Source organism: Heteronotia binoei, chromosome 10 (assembly GCF_032191835.1).
Source record: "Heteronotia binoei isolate CCM8104 ecotype False Entrance Well chromosome 10, APGP_CSIRO_Hbin_v1, whole genome shotgun sequence".
NCBI classification, from domain to species: Eukaryota; Metazoa; Chordata; class Lepidosauria; order Squamata; family Gekkonidae; genus Heteronotia; species Heteronotia binoei.
Window position 1 is genome coordinate 53,658,468 of NC_083232.1, and position 21,648 is coordinate 53,680,115.

At 41.9% G+C, this 21,648-nt stretch overlaps 1 protein-coding gene across 1 annotated transcript in view; it reads left to right on the plus strand.

The window, feature by feature from the left end:
• DNAH11 (dynein axonemal heavy chain 11) overlaps positions 1 to 21,648 on the plus strand; it is a 279,382-nt gene that overhangs the window by 109,880 nt on the left and 147,854 nt on the right. The window contains exons 44-50 of the mRNA XM_060247705.1: positions 1,177 to 1,308; positions 4,663 to 4,836; positions 5,876 to 6,080; positions 9,675 to 9,840; positions 10,648 to 10,750; positions 12,632 to 12,871; positions 20,363 to 20,524. Coding sequence (XP_060103688.1) covers positions 1,177 to 1,308; positions 4,663 to 4,836; positions 5,876 to 6,080; positions 9,675 to 9,840; positions 10,648 to 10,750; positions 12,632 to 12,871; positions 20,363 to 20,524 — 1,182 coding nt within the window. The remainder of the gene's footprint in view (positions 1 to 1,176; positions 1,309 to 4,662; positions 4,837 to 5,875; positions 6,081 to 9,674; positions 9,841 to 10,647; positions 10,751 to 12,631; positions 12,872 to 20,362; positions 20,525 to 21,648) is intronic.

Consider the following 21,648-nt stretch of genomic DNA (forward strand, 5'->3'; position numbering starts at 1 on the left):
AGTCTGCATGAATTATTAGAACACAACACACTTAGCAATGTCTGCCAGAGTAGATGTCAGCTAAATTGCATACATCTTATAATTTTAGCTAAAAGTTATTACTGTTTTACCCAAGAGACTGAATAGTGTTTTTCCCCCTTCCTTGAATGTTTCATCAAATATTTTACATTGCTCAGAAAACAAGAAGAGATATAACTTCAGTTTTCCAGAAAGATAAAAAGGCCTTTGCAAAATTTATTTTTTACCACAAGATGTAGAGTGGGGTTTTTTTCTATTGCTGGGGTTAAATAAATATGGTATTTTCCCCTCCACAGGAATGGCATGTGCCCAAACTGCATTATTACTTTTGTAACATATTCCCTTTGTAACCTTAAGTTATTTAAACTGCTGGCTTGCAGTTGTCAGTGCTGCTGTACTGCTGTGGGATTCAGGCTGCCAGTAAATACTTCCATTTTATGTACCATCCCTCCCATAAAGGCTTTCTCAAGATAAATGCACTGGCATTCCTAAATTAATTAAATGCTGAAAGTACAGGGAAGTAAATAAAATTCAAAACAAAATAAAAGGTTAAATCAGTTCATTTTTGTACATTAAATACAATACTGGAGCATGAGGTCCAAACCAGATGAGATACTGGGAGTTTAGTGATCTGAGCTGTAGGATTGTTATTTTTTAAAAGTCGCTATCATGCACACACAGATGACTGAGTGCATGGCAAGGGGTTAGGTTGAAGCCTTCTCCCCTGTACTGAGTTACTAACTTGAAATGTCTCGATGTTTTGTGTTTTTCAGTTGCAAAATAATTTTGATACATGGTTTTAAGGCTTGAATGTTTTAATCATCTTTGGAATATGGTTATTAAAAACTCATTTCAAAGTGAGGCATAACTATTATAGGAGAAGATAGGGAGTTGTCTTTCTTCCTAAGATTAGTCAGAGTTACACTGTCCACTGCTAGTTGCTCAAAGAATCCACCTGAACATTTGCAGTGGACTTGAACTCATCTCTGCAGAAAGGCTATAGATAATTGTATTGAAGCATGTTATCTTACAGCTTACAGTCACAGACACATGATGCTGCAAGTTTTATTTCATGATGTCTGAAAGAAGCTTTAATGTGACGTACATTGTTATTACAATCTTGTGGCTATAATGTGCACAATTATTTCCTTTTTATAGACTCTGTGTTCTCTCCTTGACTGTTTGCTGACCCCTGAAAATGTGTCTTTTGATTGTCCAAGAGAACTGTATGAGACATATTTTGGTTTTGCTTGTGTGTGGGCTTTTGGTGGGGCACTCTTTCAGGATCAGGTAAGTGTAAAGTAGTTTACAGAATCCAGTAACTTAGTGATAGATTCAGACAAATGTTCTCGTGCTTGGTGATACGTGCAGTGTAAGAATTGCGAGAATCAGCAGAATGACCACATAACAAGCTTTATTGGGAAAAAGGTAAAATCCAGCCAATGGAGAGTCAGAAAACAGCCCCAGAAACAGGACTTACCATTGCAAGGCATCTCCTGGGGGCCATGCATTGGCAGAGGATCTACAACAGCCTGTTCCGCATTGCTACTGAATGCTTGCTGCTGCTTTTGCCTCTTCTTCTGGGCCCATCTATCAATGGCTGCTGGTCCTCCTCCTCATCACTACCAGCTCTCTTGTTCATCCTCTCTCCTTGCTGAATGGAACCAGAAGATGAAGTGAGTGGAACTAGTGAGGAAGAGGAGTACCCACCATTGTTGCCTATAGATACCCAGCCAGGAGAGGAACAGACCCTAGTCAGTTGCCTCTGGGAGTGTTTATGGGAGGGAAGGGATCCACTGTTAGTTATTTAAAAAAGTAAAGGTAGTCCCCTGCGCAAGCACCAGTCGTTTTTGACTCTGGGGCGATGTTGCTTTCACAACGTTTTCAAGGCAGACTTTTTATGGGGTGGTTTGCCATTGCCTTCCGCAGTCATCTACACTTTCCCTCCAGCAAGCTGGGTCCTCATTTTACCGACATTGGAAGGATGAAAGGGTGAATCAACCTGGAGCCAGCTACCTGAACCCAGCTTCTGCTGGGATCAAACTCAGGTCATGAGCAGAGCTTAGGTCTGCAGTACTGCAGCTTTACCACTCTGCACCATGGGGCTTTTTGTTAGTCATTTACCTAAGGGCAAAGAAAATGTGGAAGTAGCCCAGCCAGTTGAATTCAGTTTGATATATTTTGGTATTATTTTAAAAAGGGTCCATGAGGAATCACTGGAAAAGAGGAATAAACATTTTGGAAATTTTCCCCATGTACTACTAGCTCCCTCAAGGTTGTGTAAATTATCAAGGGCTTGATCAGTGGTTCCAATGATGGGGCAGTCTTCAAGATAGAACCTTGCCTTCACTGTATTGGGGTGTCATGAGCAGAGTGAGCAGTAACAAGGAGAAGTATTTCCCCTCAGGCTTCTGACTGGCTGGGAGACAACAGGCCCCACCCCACTTATCACTTCCTCTTCTTTCCTTCCTTCTCCTTAGTTAGGGTAGGGTAGGGTGAGTTGGTTTTTTCAAGGTGCTAATAGACCATTGTTGGTTTTGTTTCCTGTTTTGTGTTATCCAGCACAACTGGCAGCAAGCTTAATCAACATACGCTCTCTGGGATGTCCTACTTCTTATATTTTCTCTCAAAACAAGCATTCCCCTTCTTAGTTATACATTTCTTTTTCTAGTTGTTATTAAGAAATTTTCCAGACTCATAATCAGACTAGGGTCTGAATGGTAGCTCCTTCCCATTGTTGCACTCTTGAGTTATAGCCCTGTCTGCACCCAAATGGTTGCAACCCACTTCAGGACTCTCCCATCTTGAAGACCTCTATAACCCAGAATCACCAAATATAAAACTCAATATAAATTCAAGCGCCAGTTTCTCAATATCTCTTGCTGTATTCTTTTTGCTTGAACTGGCTCTTAACATGCCATGCTTCCTGGAGCATGATCAGGCTATTTTTAAAGGTTTCTTTTTTTCTTTTGACTAATTTACAAAATCTGGGGATTTGCCACTGACTCCCCCCGCAACTTGCCAGCTGCTCCAGTGGGTGAGAACAGGGACCTAGTGCCTGTCCAGCATGCCAGTGCTGCTCCTTGTTCTTGTTTCCTGTTGAGGGCAGTGTCCCCAGCTCTGCAGGCTCTCCCAGTCAAGACTCCTCTGGAGCAGTGCCCTCAGCTCTAGATAGCAAGACTTAGGAGCATCAATAGGTGTTGGCAGCCAGGAACTTGAACTGGAGGCAAGAAACTGACACATAAGCTTACACCTAGTAGAGTGGTTGATCCAGCAAGGCAGCTTTCCCAAGCCTTGACTTAAATAGACTGGGAAGTTATTAGACTCGGCTGTCCTGCTGGCAGGTGCTGAACTCCTAACTACATCGTGCTTTGGCCTGGATCATACAAAGAATTATTGTTTTCATTCTCTGGCTCTGGGATGGGATTGCATCTAGCAAATTGGCCATCTAGCCAATTTGCCTTCTTTGGGCCACCTTGGCCTGGGCCTTCTGCCATTGCTATTCTTGCAGAGTGGAAACATCCTCTGAGGGACTGTGTGCACAGGTTTATGTTCTGCCCAGCAGAGGTCTGTTAACTATTTCAGAAGTTGGTGGCAAGACCTCCCTGGCAGGCTCAGGCCTGATGGCCTTTGGTGCTGAAGGACCACTATCAGCAGGTGCCTCAGTGGTGCCAGGTCCTCCTTGATCCTTCTGGTCTTCCTCACCCACTAAGTTTGGTTCCTTGGGCTCCTCACCTGAAGACTCTGAGTCACTGGTCAGAGGGGATCATGACAGGCAGGAAACACATTGTACAAGACAGAAAGGCTAAGTAGAAGAAAGCTACAGTAGACCCATGGATGGAATGAAATATGACACTTTGGCTGCAGTCACACTGGAGGCTTTGTGCAATCTGGCCATGCCTCTGTTTGTAATGGTTTAAATAGCACAGGAAGGAGCACCCAGACAACACACCCTGAAGCAGCTCCTCTGGGTGCTGGTCCTGTGCAGAAGCATCCATATTACTAGCACTTCAACCACAGAGCACAGTGTCATTTTTTTTGGGGGGGGGGGATGGAAATGCATGCACATATGTGCACATCCCTACTGGGCAAAGAAATCCATGACAGAGGCAAAAGTGACCATTCACACTTCCCATCCAGCATCTGTTCACAAGCATCTGTTCAGACATTGGAAAAAGTGGTGTGGAAGCTCTGGCATACATTACTAGATTTTCCCCAGGGCCGACAAACTCTCCTTCCAGGATGGAATGGACCTGGATGCTGACAACTGGGGCACAGAAGGCAGATGTTGCTGTCTGAACATGCTTTTTACATATGCAAAGGTACCATGACAATATTGGTTTGAACTGCTCGTGTGACTGCAGTCCTAGTAGAGCTTCTGAGTGTGTGTCTGCTAGGTAGGCTGTTGCACCCTGTCTGAGCCTCTTGTGAGCCTCTTGAAATCAGCCACCCACTTTATTATCAGATATAGTAGTAAAATATCAGATATAGTAGTAAAATAATGAATAATCAATTTAAATTACTTTAAAGAATTATAAATCACCATTAGACTTGAGACATGTGCTCCAAGGTATTACATGAGACAATTAATTATGTCTTTACATAGCATAAGAAGCATAAAAACCAAAACACATTATTTTGTAGCTGTCCAATTATCAAGAAGAATTCAGTCGCTGGTGGCAGAAAGAGATGAAAGTTGTAAAATTTCCATCACATGGCACAATCTTTAATTATTATATTGACTCAAAGACCAAGAGATTCATGCCCTGGAGTGACAAAACAGTCAATGTTGACTTGGATCCAGATACACCCCTGCAGGTATAGTCTTTTCTAAAATGCAGGTATACTCATTATATATATATATATATATATATATATATATATATATATATATATATATATATATATATATATATATATACACACCTTATTTGCAGTGAGGGTTTTGCTTTCTTGTTTTTAATCATTTGTTCTGCCTTGTAACTGATTTTACATGCTTTCGGGGTCCTTTTCTGATAGAAGAGTAGGATTAAGATATTTTAATAAAATGACTCAAAATATTTAAATTCTTTTTTCTGATAATACCTCTTATTAAAATATAACTGTTTTTGCACATATATTATGTTTAGACTGTGCTTTTTAGCTAGTAGGTGGAGAGAGAAAAATAATACTGAGCAACTGATAAAATTTGTGTCATAGAAGATTTTTCTACAAATACCATTTTAATTTTTACATATATCTCAGTGAACAGTGGGTTCAGATAGATGAGATCCTGGAGACCTGTGCCTGGTTCTTCAGGTGTCTTTAATCCATATTAAATGCATCCACTGTTTCTCTGCCATTGCCTAATTTGCTGCTCTTGCTTGGATGGAGTCTTGTAGACTCAAAAGGATGCATGCATATAAGTTGCTTCCTCTGTTGAACTGACAGGAGTAACCATTGAAAGTTTTAGTGGTTTATGGGCACATTACAATATCCATCCAAATACCAACTTAATGGATGAGAGCAATTAGTTCTGTGGCATGTTCTTTCCATTTGTCATGTCTTCATCCTTCCTGCCCTCTGAGTTGCTCAGGTGGGCATATTTTGGGTCTTGAAAACATCATGTAGGGGAGACAGGAAGGCCTTCATCCCCCTGCACCATGAGCCTCAACAGAATTGCCCCCCCTGGTGTTTTGAAAAAGAAACCTTAAAACAGTACTGCATTCCCATGGAAAACTTAGAGATATGGTATTGTCTAGCTTGGCCTTGAGAAACTGATGGTCTCAAAGTTCCTGTAAGGGTCATGGTTGAACTTGGGTCTTGACAGCATCATATTTATATAAATTACACTATTTATTTTCCTTTTATACCTCAGGCAGTCCTTGTTCACACATCGGAGACCACATGTCTCAAATATTTTACCAATTTGCTGTTGGAGAAAAGCAAGCCTGTGATGCTTGTTGGAAACGCTGGAGTGGGAAAAACAGTATTTATTGGAGAACGCCTTGCGGGCCTTTCTGAGGATTTCCTGGTGTCCAGAGTTCCCTTCAACTATTACACCACATCAGCTGCACTACAAAGTAAGTTGATCACAAATGGCTTTGTGTGAAATGAATGATGACTGTTCAGAAATCATCAAAAAAAAGAGAAGAGCAATATTATAACTCATAATGATTCAATAGATTAATTAAAATGAATTAATCAGAAGCAACGCCAATCTTCTCTCTTATTTATTATTTTATTCTATTTAAAACATTTTTATGCCACCTTTCCACCCAATCAGGGTCCACAAGGTAGTGAGCATAAAAACACTTCAGTAAACATGTAAACAATTAAAATACAGTTTAAAATATAACATTCAAAAACCGTTATTGAGAGCAAGACAGATGTTTGGGACATGCGATGTTTGGGCAAGAAATGGCATGCACGTTCTGAGGTAAGTGAGTGCATCCACCCTTCCATTTAGCTAAAAAGTTCTCCAAGGCTGGCTGTGTGCATGTGCAGTCCCAGTGTTTTCCTGCACAGAAGGCACTCAATTAACATCAGTTACAGGTAAGTGCAAACTTGTTTTCAGTTATAACAGCAATATAGCCTATGATCCCACTTTTTCCTTTTCTTCTTCCAACATTTGACGGTGGTGTGCAGACAGTGGGCAAAGGAGATTTGGAAGCTAATCAGTAGCAAAAGGAAGAGTACTGATAACAGCCATCCCTAAGGCTAGGGCAAAGACAAAGCACAAAACCAGGCTATGGAATGCTTGGGGTGATGTAAGGGTATGATGAGTATGTTAGCTCTGGAATCATTACAGTTGAGTATTGTCAGTGGCAAACAGCTGTTTTGATTGCTGGGGAAATTAATATGCATCTGTAAATTTTCCCAAGGCAAGGGGTAAAATAGCTTTTGATAGGAATTACCAGCTGCTGCTTCTGCTCCAGTCTTTTCTTTTGCATTACTGTGCCAGTAGCTACATTTTGTAATAAATTTCCTAAAACATTATACACATACAATATGTAGTTCTGTCTGAAGCTGTGGTTGTGGGGAACACAGGGTGCTGGTCCCTGAAACAGCACAGATACCTTTTCTGTGGTGTTGGCCTAAATTTTACATATAGTTTTTGCACTTCTTTTTTAAATTATTTACATTTATGCAGTGTTGATCTTTTTGTTGGTTAATGAAAGATTCCTGAAAGCTGCAAACGTGCATGTGCAATTACACGCTTGTCCCTCCTGGCTGTAGCAGTAAATTCAAAGATTTTACATTCTGTGGCAAAAAAAAAGTGAGGAATACATTTTATTGACATGATTATGGTGTGTCTTATGCCCTCACAATTTTTTCATGTATAAATTCTGAATGTTTCTCAAATATCTTATTATTCTTCATGCTATACCCGTGGGGCACAGCTAAAAAGCATTGCAGCAGCAAGCAATACCGCTAGTTAATACCATTTTTAAAAACTATAATTCAAGCACTAAGACTTTAAAACCTGCCGGAGAGGTCAGTGAACTCACTCGATTTACCTGCTGTTTTAATAAGATTATTACAGCACAGTAAGTATTTTATGTATTAAAACATCGCTTACCCAATTTTAGTATTAGGACAATAATAATACTTAATAGAGCTTATGAAATATTCCTCACCAAGAAAATCTTTTTCTTTTATTCTGTGTTTCTTATTCAGAGATATTTTCCTATATTGTTTGTCTGAGTATGGGTGAGGGAGAGAAGCACTTTAAATTTTAGCTGCCCTCAAGGCTAATCTACAGCAATTAATAGGCATATTTGATAGTTGTTATAGTAGTAAGTTGGTGTAGGCACTTCAAAGTTAGAACCTGAGAACAAATTATGACATATAAAAATGCTTTATTGATTCTTGGTATAAGCCATCAAAAACTGCTGCTACTTTTGTTAATTTCCGTGGGACTTACTTATATCAGGCCTGATATTATTAGTGCAGGAACTTAAAAGTTAGGATTATCACAGAGCCTCCTATGCTGGTACTAGAAAGCTAAATCATGCAGTAAAGTGTTAATCATTTTTAATAAGAAAAATTCAATTAATGCTGTATCTTAGCAAGAAGTTAAAATGTTAATTATAAAATGTGCTCTTTTGGGAGTGTGACTAGCTATCTGAAAAAAACCCCCAACAAATTGGTGGTAGTCACCACATTGGGGCTGAGGATTTGTGAAGGAAAGGAATGGCATGGCAAGAAAGAGAATATTCATGGTTCTGCACCTTTTATCAGTACTAAACTGACTTCTCCCAGCTACCAGATATCGTGGCTGCCCCTGCTACTTTCAGTCCACTGGCGCTGGCAAGCAGACAACATATACAGCATCCTGTTTCCAGACAGGAGGTAGTTCTTGGTAGCCTGCTGCCAGAGGTGCGGGCAGGCCATTCTTAAAGTGACAACACTAAAAGGAGTAACACTTTTGTATGCTGTTTCAGGAAACTAGTCAGGGTAGGTCCTTATGTTTATATTAAGGAAATTATTTCTGTATTTATTCTGCCCATTGTTGGAATAGTTACATTTTCGGCTATGTTGATCAGTCCGAGTCAAGGAGCTGGGATGTAGCCTATTCTGGATGGGGTTGCAGCCATTGTTCCCTCTAAGCTGAGTTAGTGTGAGCTAGCTCACAGTTTTTTAGCTTCTAGCTCACACATTTTTGTCTTAGTGCAGGAAAAATGGCCCCAAAGCAAGCTAATTTATGCAGTAGCTCGCAACTTTAATGCCAGTAGCTCATGAAATAGAATTTTTGCTCATAAGACTCCACACTTTAGAAGGAACATTGCAGCCCCCCTTCCATACAAGAGATGGGCTCATATATCAAGGGTGCTGTTAGATGCAGGCTTATAGAAGGATATGCAGGTGCCATCTGGGGGAGGTACATCTTCAGTCAGCTTTAACGGATTCACCAACTGCAGCCTTTCCTTGAAAAGCATGGTATGGACACAATGAAGTACTCTTCTTGTAAGATAACTGTGGGTATGATTTACATACTGCTTCTTTTGAGTATAATTTAGAAATTTCAGTTCTGGCAGCAAGAACTGTGCAGAATATGTTTTGCCAACATTTAAAGGACTTTGCCATCTGACCGTAGACTTAAGTCAAAGCGCTGTTTTTTACTGTGGTTCTAGATTATGTCTTTAAAAGTGCCCAAAGGACCGCCTCCTCCCCTGTGTCCAAAGGACCACCTCCTCTGCCCAACAGTTAATGTTTATGTTGCATAATTGCTCTGTGTGTTCCTAATATCAGACATGAAATGGGTGGCTGCTAAGGATAGAACCTTCTCTGTTGTGGTACTTCAGCTTTAGAATGGCCTCAGCTTTCTTCACCTGACCTCAGAGCCAATATTTTGGGTACTAGGTTTTGTTTGTTGGGCATTTTCAGGTTATCAGGTGTCTTTGTTTTTGTATTTTTGTGACTGTGCAACTGAACAACAACAGTACTGTTTCTGACACTATCCCAGGTGGACTAACATAATTTTTTAATTGCCATTTTAGTGATTTTTACATCCTTTTTTAGATGAGTTCTTTACTACTATTTCAGTATAACTGTTGGCTTGGTTTAACTTTCAGCTGTAGTGCTTTTATATTTTACCACATGTTTTCATTTGCTGGAAACTACTTCAAGAGTATGGTATACTAATATTTCTAACAAATTGATATACAATTTAGGGATTCTTGAGAAACCCTTGGAGAAAAAAGCTGGCCGTAACTATGGTCCAGTGGGAAACAAGAAGCTGATTTATTTTATTGATGATATGAACATGCCTGAAGTGGATGTGTATGGAACAGTTCAGCCTCACACACTCATTCGGCAACATATAGATTATGGGCATTGGTAAGTGACTGTCTCAAACTTGGGCTTGTTAAATCTGTGAGTCAAATATGAAAAAATGTTTCTCTTGTGTTAGTGATGCTTGTGATAAAAAAATGAATGTAGGTTTGAAACATAAGATTTTTTTTTCTGATTTCCCATATAACTGGAGTTTGTTAATTTGCCCATACAGCAACATCTCGTTGCTAGAAATTAAGGCTTAGTACTGTGGAGGGAGGGTTGTATGGTATAGCCCAATCTCATCAGATCTCAGAGGCTAACCATGGTCAGTACTTGAAAGGGGGGCTATCAAGGAAGGCTCTGCAGAGGAAGGCAATGGCTAACCTCCGCTGCTTCTCAGATGCCTTGAAAACCTTTTGCTGTGACTTGATGGTGCTTTACACACACACAAGGCTTAGTTCCAGCGTTAAATTCCTGCTAATAGAAGGGTAATTTTTGCCAGTTCCTTCCTTCAGCTGCAGACCCCTCAATTCATTCTGTCCTTTAGGGTTCTGTGTCCACTTGGTGCAGCATTTTGCGGAACATTTTGGGCTTCCATGGGAAGGGTGACTTGAGAAATTTCTGTCCACTGATGAAAGTCCATTCTGTCAGCAGAAATCACTTCTGGATCCAACCCAAACTGTCATTTTTCTGAAATTATTTAGCTTAAGTTTTAATGGAACATTAGAAGTGGACACGTAGCTTCAAGCCATCTGCAAAAGTAAATGAGTTCTGTGTCATTACCAGTTGTAATACTCTAGCTATTAATAAATTCTAATTTAATTCTAATTTAATTTAATTATATTTTAAACCATGTTTTTCATCTCTTAGGTATGATAGGCAGAAGTTAACTGTAAAGGAAATTCATAATTGTCAGTATGTTGCCTGTATGAACCCAACTGTTGGCAGCTTCACAATCAACCCCCGACTCCAAGTATGGTTACAAATGTTGTAAAGTATATGTACATTGCTTACAGTAGGGGTTTCAAATTCAGATGGGCAAAAGGCCAAAGAATAGCTCAACAGAAGTTTAGGGGGCCACAAAAAAACAATTAGCTCCTTTACTATAGAGCACATTAGGTTTCCATTCAGCTAGAGCTGACTAACATACCTGTAAAAAGGAACTTCAGACATTGTAAAGAAGCTACATACAAGTTTTAAAAACTAGTGTGTATTCCTGCCTTGGATATGAAATGGTATAGTATAGCCCAGGGGTGGCCAAACTGTGGTCCGGGAGCCACATGTGGCTCTTTCATATATATTGTGTGGCTCTCAAAGCCCCTACCACCACTTCAGCCAGCTTAGAGAAGGCATTTGTCTCTTTAAATCACTTCTCCAAGCCAAGCCAGCTGTGGCTTGAAGAATGCATTTGAAGTTGCTTTCTTTCCACCTCTCTCTCTCCCCATCTATTTTCCTTCCTTCCTTCACCTGACGTTCTTGTCTTGCAGCTCTCAAACATCTGACATTTATTCTGTGTGCCTCTTATGTTAAGCAAGTATGGCCACCCCAGGTATAGCTGATCTTGTCAGATCTCAAAAGCTTAACAGGGTTAGTACTTGGATGGAAGACTGCAGAGGATGACAATGGCAAACCACCTCAGCTTAATCACTTGCCTTGAAAACTGAATGGGGTTGCCATTAGGGATGGGCATGAACCAGGAAAATGGTGGTTTGTGTTGGTTCATAGTTCATTTCATAGAATTGTAGAGTTGGAAGGGACCTCCAGGATAATCTAATCCAACCCACTGCACAATGCAGGAAAATCACAAATACCTTCCCACACACACACCCCAATGACACCTGCTCCACATCCAGATGATGGCAAAAAAAACCCCCCAAAACCCTCCAGAGTCAGGGTGTGGTAGTATACTGGTATATAATCTGCTCCCATAGTGCAGAATTGGAGCCCTGTGGTTGGCTCCCAGAGCTGCTAATCAAGATATGGGCAACTGCTTTGGATGTTTCTAGGGCTGGCCAAAAGTTCAAACCCAGTGTTGCCTAGGAATTGACTGAATTGGTGCCTGGCTATCTGGAGAATGAACTGCAAAAACTAATTAAACAAACCACTATGGAAAAAAATGTGATTCATTTTTTGGTTTGGGAATGATGTAACCAAACAAAACACAAGCCAGCTTGGTTCGTGCTCAAACTGTGGTTTGTTTCTTGGTTTGTGCCCATCCCTAGTTGCCATAAGTCATCTGTAACTTGATAGCATTTTGTACACACACATTCCTGTAGTGCCAACTGTAGAATGCTAGTGGAAATGTGAATCTGTTTGCATGTAAATGTATGCCAAAAAATGGGTAGCTAGAGGAAGTCAGGCTTTCTTAAGGAAGTCATGGAGACTACAGCCTAGGGCAGGGGTGTCAAACTCATTCGGTATGAGGGCTGGATTTAACATAAATGAGACCTTGGTGGGCCAGGCCATGTCGTGCTGGGCCATGTGTGTACCTATTTAAGATTAGGTCGCAGAGAGATAAATTTTATAAAGAACATGGACAAACATAAATATATTATTTTAAAAACTTAAAACATGCTTAAAATGTTAGCACACATTAGTTTTAAAGATGCTTTCTTTGTATTTCTCTCATGGGATTCAGGGAACTGGGCAAAGGAAGCTCTGGCTCTTTCCTTCCTTCCCTAGGGAACTGGGGGGAGGGCTCAGCCAATAGTTTGAAAAATAAATGGCTTCAGCAAACTTGTGCCAAACCCTAATTATTCAGCTTCATTTTTATCTTAAAGTAATCATCTGTTTATAATTAGTTACTGATAACCATATTGCAAGCAAAATTATGTTTTGTCCTTCATGTTTTTAGAGACATTTTGCAGTGTTTGCCATGAACTTTCCATCCTCCGATGCTTTAAGCACTATCTACAGCAAGATCCTTGATTTCCACTTCCAGCAACATTCCTTTAATCCATTGATTCTAAAACATGGGGGTTCTGTGATCCAGGCAGCAATATGGCTTCACCAGATAATGGTTCAGAACTTTCTGCCCACAGCGATTAAATTCCATTACATTTTCAATCTTCGAGACCTCTCCAATGTCTTCCAGGTCTGTAACTGGTTTATGTACTGGATATTTGCTTCTCGTGCATGTGTTTGGACACCCCATTCTTGATTTAGGTACAGACACTCATGCTGTGTGTGTGTGTTATATGCCATTTAAACAGCATTATAAAAGTTATTCCAGGGCAATCATAGCGTTTTAAGTGGTTTTTAAAAAATCAGATCCTCTCTTTAAGACACACAGATGTCTTAAGATACACACTTGAATGAAAACTGTTGTTTAGAGTTTTCAGAATTACAGGTTATAACCTACCTCCTTGAACTGTTTATGAAAATTCTGAAATATCCAGGAACATCTTGCCTTAATTAAACTTGCTTGTTATTGAGACACAAACTAAACGTAATGGCAGCAGACCTATTTAAAAAAAAGGTTAGGGGGTTGCCCAGATCACACATAAAGGAGGAGGCCACCAGACCAAAATGGGTATATGGAGCTAAAGCCTTACTTCTCCACTGTCTTGCTTCTTTGCAACTTATCTCCAGAATTATTTTTTCCGTCCAGCTGGTGACAAAAGGATGTTATCTAGGGCAGGAGTTGCCAAGAAGGAGGCACAACGTAGAAAGAAGAAATGGGAGAAGCGAGGATTCAGTTGTCCTCACCTGGGTTCCCCATTAACTCTTAAAATTAGTCCTGCCTCCTGCTTTATACATAATTGTGACAGCTCTGGTTTAACAAATGAGTCTGCTGTTGTCCTGTGTACCTTGATCCATAAAGACACGTCAGTCTTTTAAGGCTTATTTGAAGTTATGAAGACTGGATTTCTCTAATGAAAGAAGGAAAACAAGAAAATCATGCTTACCGCATTAGAATAAAAATGAGACTCTCACTAGCATATAAGTTTTCAAGATACAACAAATTCTTCATCACATTAAAGAGTGAAAGTGAATTTGTCTGAGTAGCCTACATTATCCCATAGTATCAGTAACCAAATGTATCACCAGCCCTTAGTTTGAGTGATTCATTTGTGCCTTGCCAGAACTATTTTCCCTACCAAGTCTCAGCACTGGCAGAACAATAACTTGTGAGTATGTACAGTGTAACTATCTCTTAATACAGAATTACCAAAATAAGTCCCAATGTTTCTGGAGCTAGGCAGGAAAGCATCAAGTAAGAGGCTGTACATCTTCATTGTGGTCTCTGTGCAGTCCCACACATGGGTTATCCGCCAGGATCGATCCTGACCTCGGAGAATTCAAAGCCATCTTAGAGCATTAACTTTGGCACGCGCTTCCTCTCGTCCCAAGGAGGAGGCATCCACTGCGCATGCCTAGACGAGAGGGAGGCGCTTCACCCACCCAGTTTCTTCTTTACCGCCGCCCGGGATACACCTACCTCGCTGAGTCTCCTCTATTCACTGCGATCTTCACCTGTTTTTCCTGCATTCTTCTCCTCATCGTTTGTCTTAGTCTTCTCCAACTTCACCGGTATCGTTATAAAAAAAAAAGATCTTTCTACCTTTTTTCTACCTTTGTCCCTTCCCTTTCCCCCCCTTCCCCTGGGAGGATGGAAGGGAAAGACAAAATCACTTTTAAGAAGTGTGTTTGGTGCTTCTCATCGACGGAGATTTTTTATGCCTTTTTTGCCTGGGTGAGGCTCATCGTACCGACACTTGCCTGCATTGTAGTTAATTTGGAAAGCAAGCAAGAAAAAACCGCGCAGCTAGACTCAGAAGTCATTTGTTAGAGTTGTCACTGCGCCCTACTATGTCCCATACTTTGGGATCCCAAACCTCGCCATCTTCCCTATCTACTCAAAAGGAAGTGGCTTGACTGGCAGCTTCCTTGGCTTCAGTTCCCAGCAAGCTTAAGTCCGGGAAACACTCAAAAAAGTCTGACGATTCTAGAAAGAAACATCGCACAGAATTGACTTCTAAAGATCCTTCGATTTCGACATCACCGAAAACCAAATCTAAGATGGGCCATAGGTCCTCGGATTCGAAGTCTCCCACCATGACTTCTACATCACACCTGACTGTCGGCACCTCGGCCTCGATACAGACAGCACCGACTTCATTGGAGGTCTCGGCGCCCATCGATACCGTACCTCTCGAGGTCGTCCATATCCATTCTCGGTCCCCATCACTTCATGGGTCTTTGCCAGAAAATATCCTCGACACCAAATCTCCAGAATCACACAGAAGTCAGCGGACTAACCTTCTCGGCGCACACTCCTTCCGGGAAGTTTCGATATCTAGTAGACGGACGCCTAGCAAACAATAGATAGCGACACCCACATCTCTACTCTTAAGAGAACCCTTGACACCGAGAGAGCCATCCACTCAAGTCCGAGCCGAGAGATCTCGAAGTCATCATAGGGAACGCTATTACTATTATAGTCCATCGTGGTCTAGATCACCATCTCCTCGCAGGTACCTACAGTATTATAGATCACCTTCCTCGGATTCCCAACAGAATCGGTACTGTGAAGACCCTTGGTACCGTGAGGTGCTTTATCATCCTACACATCGGGAGCATGCATACCGTGAGGATCATCCTCGGTACCGTGAGGACGTGTCTTATCGACCCCGTGAAAGTCCCTATCAACGTCCTAAGCATTACACTATGGTATCAAAACTATTGTCTCCAGCCAGATCGACTTCGGTGTGCTGTGTCTCTCCTAAGCAACAGGCGGAACAGCCTCCCCTGCTGACCAAACAGATATCAATGCCTACCAAGCCCATTGATACACCCATTGAAACTCAGGAAGAATCTGAAGCGGAACAATCGGATTCCTCCCATTCTACAACCTCAGCTCCTCCTTCACCAGCCTCCGACATCATCAAACCTGCTGACCTCTCACCTTCAGAGGGTTCTAAATCTTACCTAGATCTACTATCCAACATGGCAAGTTCACTCAATATTAAACTGACTACTGACGCACCTATTGTTTCGGATGTAGTCCACGATTTAGTACATGCAGACCTGCCGGCAGGCTCTTTTCTTCCGATGCTTCCAGTTCACTTGGAAGCCTTGAAAGAGGCATGGGACAAACCGACATCTAAATGAGTTGAATCCCTCTACAAAATTCATGCTCCTGAATCAAAATTTTTCAATCATCCGGCACCAAATTCCATGATAGTGCATTCATCCTCAAAATCCAAACAAACATGACACCCAGTCCCACCTGAAAAGGAAGGGAAGAAATTGGACACTTTAGGAAGAAAGATCTATTTACTTACCACTGCTACTTCCAAAATTCACAATTATTTGGCCTATTTTTCGACATATGCTTTCAATCTGACCTCCCAACTTAATAACTTGATCCCCTCCCTACCGGATGCAGCACAGAAGCATGCTTCGCACATCCTTCAGGAGCTCTCTCGTGTCAGCAAGCAGCAAATTAATACAGTGCGTCATGCTGTGGCATGCTCATCTAGGACAATGGCTACATTGATTGCTCTACGCCGTCATGCCTGGCTCAGGTCCTTGTCACTGCAACCTGACATCAAATTCAAGATAGAGAACTTACCTTTCGACTGACAGGCTCTCTTTAATGCCACCACAGATGATATTTTAACCACTGTTGATGACAGTAGGAAAAGGGCCAAAAGATTGGGAGTTACTCAACAGTAATCCCAACCTAATCGACAGAGAACCTGGAAACCGTCATACTACAAACGTTCCTGATCTCCCTGACAAGCTGAATTCTGAAAACGTAAGGCTCCTCCGGCAAAACAACCATTTCAGCAAAGAGCATGTCCACAAACCTCAAAAAAGACAACACCAGCTCCAAAGCAGTCTCTTTGACTCCTCTCTTCTACCTCTCAATCAGTTACAACACCATTCAGACTACCAGACTACGACCATTCTACCCCATGTGGGAATCCATGACATCAGATTCATGGGTCCTGGCGATCATCCACAGGGGCTACATCATAGAGTTCGATTCGCCCCCGAAACTCCACAGGTTCATACTACACCCCCCTCTCTTCCTCTACAAACAGAAATCGCCACCTTGCTGGACAAGGGAGCTATAGAACCAGTTCCACCGCAGTTCCATCACACGGGATTTTACTCCCGCTATTTTCTGGTTCCAAAGAGGGACGGGGGGCAGCGCCCTATACTGGATCTTCGAAAACTCAACCTCCATATTCGCTACAAAAAGTTCTGCACGATTACTCTGCAATCTATCCTACCACTGATTCCAGAGCAGGCTTGGATGGCGTCGATAGACCTACAAGATGCCTACTTCCATCTCACCATCAATCACCATCACAGAAGATTCCTCAGGTTTGCTATCAGAGATCAACACTATCAATTCTGCGCTCTCCCCTTTGGTCTTTCAACAGCACCAAGAGTTTTCATGAAATGTATGGCAGGGGTGGCAGCCGTACTCTGGCAACAACAGATCTCCATTTACCTTTATATAGATGTTTGGCTGGTTGTATCTCAAACAAAAGAACAACTTCAGAAGGATATTTTATTTATTTATTTATTTATTTATTTGGGATTTATATCCCGCCCTTCCCACAAGTGGCTCCATTTTGTCTACTCTGTCCCTCCTGTCTGCACTAGGTCTTCAGGTCAATCATGCAAAATCCAACCTGAATCCCACTCAGAACATACAATTTATAGAGGCACGTCTGTCGACAATATCACACAAGGCCTACCTTCCAGCAGACAGAATGCATCATATCCAATCCCTGGCCAATACCATAATCACGCACCGTACCCAAACAGCCTTCATCTTCCAACGGATGTTAGGCTCATGGTGGCCACCACCACCGTCCTCTGTTTTGCAAGACTTCATATGCGCCCTCTTCAACTGTGGTTTGTCCAGACATTTCATTCACACCGGCAGCACCAAATGACTCTACTTACAGTCCCATCTCACATTATCCCATCTCTAAAATGGTGGAAGGTGGATCGTCATCTCCTGGCAGGAATGCCGTTCGTACGGATACCACCCTCTGTGATTGTCACGACCAACGCCTCCAAGTGGGGATGGGGAGCTCACTTGGGAACGTTGACAGTTCAGGGACAGTGGACCGATTATGAGAGATCCCTTCACATCAATTGCCTAGCGCTCCTGGCGGTCCACAGAGCTCTGACATCCTTTCTACCGTCTCTTCACAATCGCCACATTCAGGTCACCTCCGACAATGTAGCCACTGTTTTCTACATCAATCGGCAGGGAGGCACAGCCTCTGTTCGTTTGTGCAAATGAGTCCTATCTTTATGGCACTGGAGTATCCTTCATGGCATTTTCTTGACAGCAGTGCATCTGCCAGGAGTCCAAAACGTCCAAGCAGGCACACTGAGTCGTCATCTAGTCAACGACCACGAATGGGCCCTCAACCGTCGTTACCTGCACACAGTGTTTGAGACCTTCGGAGTTCCGAAAATAGATGTATTTGCATCTCCAGACAATGCCTAGTGCTCGCACTTTTACACTCGGGGTCCTCCATCCCCACTGTCTATGGGGGACGCCTTCCTCCATCAATGGTCCGGGACACTACATTATCTATTTCCACCAATTCCTCTCATCACGAGAGTATTGTAAAAGATAAAGCTAGATTGGACCAATTGCATCCTGATTACACCGTGGTGGCCCCATCAACCCTGGTTTACCACTCTCCTCTTCCTCTCGGACAGCACGTTCCTTCGACTTCCTCAAGTTCAGGACTTGATTTCCCAACAAGGCAAAGTTTTGCACCACAGTCCAGGACTTCTACGATTGACTGCCTGGAAAGTCAGTTCCTGAATTTTCCTTCAGACATTCGTCATGTCTTACTCAATGCCAAAAAACCTGCCGCCAGAAAATCTTATTCTTTAAAATGGAAACATTTTTCGGCGTATGCTGTTCTACATAACTTCAAGCCTGAACTGTCCACTATAGCTCAGATCCTGACCTACACCTTATCCCTCTCTAACTCAGGACTGTCATACTCTTCTCTGAAGGTCCACTTAGTGGCCATCTCTGCATTCCATCCACACATAGAAGGGTGCACTGTTTTCTCCCACTATGCTACTAAAACCGTTATGAAAGGGATCCTCCACCTTTATCTTCCAATCCGCCAGATTCACCCCACCTGGAGCTTGTCTCTTGTGCTGAGCCAGCTAATGAAGCCACCTTTTGAGCCCATGGCATCCATTCCTTTGCATCTCCTCTCCTGGAAGTCAGCTTTACTGGTAGAGCTTACTTCTGGCAGAAGCGCCAACGACATCTACGCTTTCAGAGCAGACCCGCCATGCACTATTTTCCATCATGACAGTTATTTTATGGCCTAACCCTTCTTTTCTACCCAAGGTAGTCTCACCATTTCATCTACTTTACCTGCCTTTTTTCAACGTCCTGCCAACGCAGGTCAACGGACTTTACACAACTTGGATGTACATAGGGCCCTTGCTTTTTACATTGAGAGGACACGTCCATTTCAAAAAGACACTAGACTTTTTGTAGCATATGCAACCCACAACCAAGGCACTAAAATCTCAACGCAGAGATTTTCAAAATGGATTGTGGCTGCTATTACATTATGCTATCGACTGGCTAAACAGCCTATACCTGAACATTTATGAGCTCATTCTACTAGAGCCGTTGCCACTTCATCAGCCTTCTGTAAGAGCGTTCTGATGGAAGACATCTGTGCCGCTGCAGTCTGGTCGTCTCCATCTATGTTTGCCTTGCACTACGCTTTAGACGTCCGTGCTCAGCGTGACACATCCTTCAGGCAGGCTGTACTACAATCCATTTTCAACTGATATCTCCAGTAATCAACACTGTAAGTACACTATTGCTTCTTATATGCATACCTAACCTTGTCCTTTGGTTACAGATCCAGCACCCGCCTCCGGATAGATTAGCTTGCTAGTCACCCATGTGTGGGACTGCACAGAGACCACGATGAAGATAAACAGGTTTCTCACCTGTAACTGATAATCTTCGAGTGGTCATATGTGCAGTCACACACGCCCGCCCAACCTTCCCCACCGCTGGTTCCTTGTTCCTAATTCAAAAATTTTCCTCCTATACGGCGGCGGGAAGAAACTGGTGGGTGAAGCGCCTCCCTCTCGTCTAGGCATGCTCAGTGGATGCCTCCTCCCCGGGACAAGAGGAAGTGCGCACCAAAATTAACGCTCTAAGATTGCTTTGAATTCTCTGAGGTTGGGATCAATCCTGGCAGATAACCCATGTGTGGGACTGCACAGATGACCACTTGAAGATCATCAGTTACAGGTAAGAAACCTGTTTTTTTCCACTCAGTATTAAACGCTGACACTTCTTCTTTTAGAAGTTAATCCTGTGCACAGTTGCTCCTGTCTGGAGTAGCTGTGTAGGATTACAGGCTGCAATCACATATACTAAATAATGCACTCTCCAGCTGGATTTTGCCAGTTCACACTGTAAAATCCAGTTAGAAAGTGCATTAATGTGTGATCACAGCCCTATTGTAAAGCTCTTGATGCTCTGTTATGTAATCTGTATCAGTTATATGAAGGCTTTTAAATACAATCCTTACTGCATTATTTTTAGGGGATTCTGTTTACTAAACCAGAATGTCTAAAGCATCCAAATGATCTTGTACGTCTGTGGTTTCATGAGTCTTCTCGTGTTTATGGAGATAAATTGGTGGAAGAAAAAGATTGCAGTTTCCTTCATAAGAAATTGGTTGACACTGCACATAAATATTTTGAGGTAAGGCTGTAGATTGACAAATTTTCCCACTACTACAGTAGTGCTGTACTAAAAGCTGTTTCCTGAGGCAATCTAAATCTCCAAAGATCCAGAGAAGATTGTGGATCTCAAATACTCAGACTGCTGAGTGTTACTTCTATGCTTATTAAACTAAAGGCTATCAGAATGTCAAGGTGATAATAGAGGGTTTAGTGTAAGAAAGGGGACAATAATATGGGGCTCATTTAAGAGATGTTCACATGAGCTCTATAAGGACAAGTTGGATTCCTGCTCTAATAATAGGATCCACAAAGCCAAAAATTGGCTTTTTCAAAATGTATATACAGAATCAGTAATTTTGCTAAGTAAAGAATTGTTTAGATCAACTTTTATGATGTCTGGTCAGCTTTACAACAGTGACATACAGCATCATAAACTGCGGCCAGTTGTAGGAAGAACCAGAACTGGCAGAGATTCAACTCCCGTCCCACTGAGGTTGTGTCAGGCAGGTGGTGAAAAACTGAGGGAAATATTTGCTATCATATTCAAACTTAGGGATAATTCTGAAATTCCCTTCTGCCAAATTTCTCCTTTGACTTTGGGATTTTATGTTCTTTTCCTGTTTGAAAAGTACTGCCGATTCACTACCTATTTGCTATTTTTTTTCAGCATTGGTTTTTAGAATTTGTAGACTGCTACAGTGGTACATTAGTAAAAATATACTATATAAATTTGGTAAATAATGTTAGGCTTACTGAGAACTATGTTCAACATGGCTCACTGTGTCTGCCTACTTTGTGTTCTGCAAAAAAGTGGAACTGGATATGACCAGGGGAAAACGGAATTCTCCACCCCATCTTTCCCTTTCAATACTAGTGTAGCAGACACACGTGTAATAATCATTCAATGGGAAGTAGTGCCTGCTGTTGCCTCCTTGTGACCTGCTCATGAGCAGTTCAGGTTTTTTTACCCAAACTAGATGCTCAAAATAGAAGTGAGAATTGTTATGGACTCCCTTTCCATACCTCAGGAGTAAGATCTGTTTTAAAAACTTACTCCTTTTTACTTTTAATCTTGGGATAAATGTTGGTATCTGCCCTCCACCACCGGAAGCCTAATACTGGATTTGAGTTTGATCAGTAGTA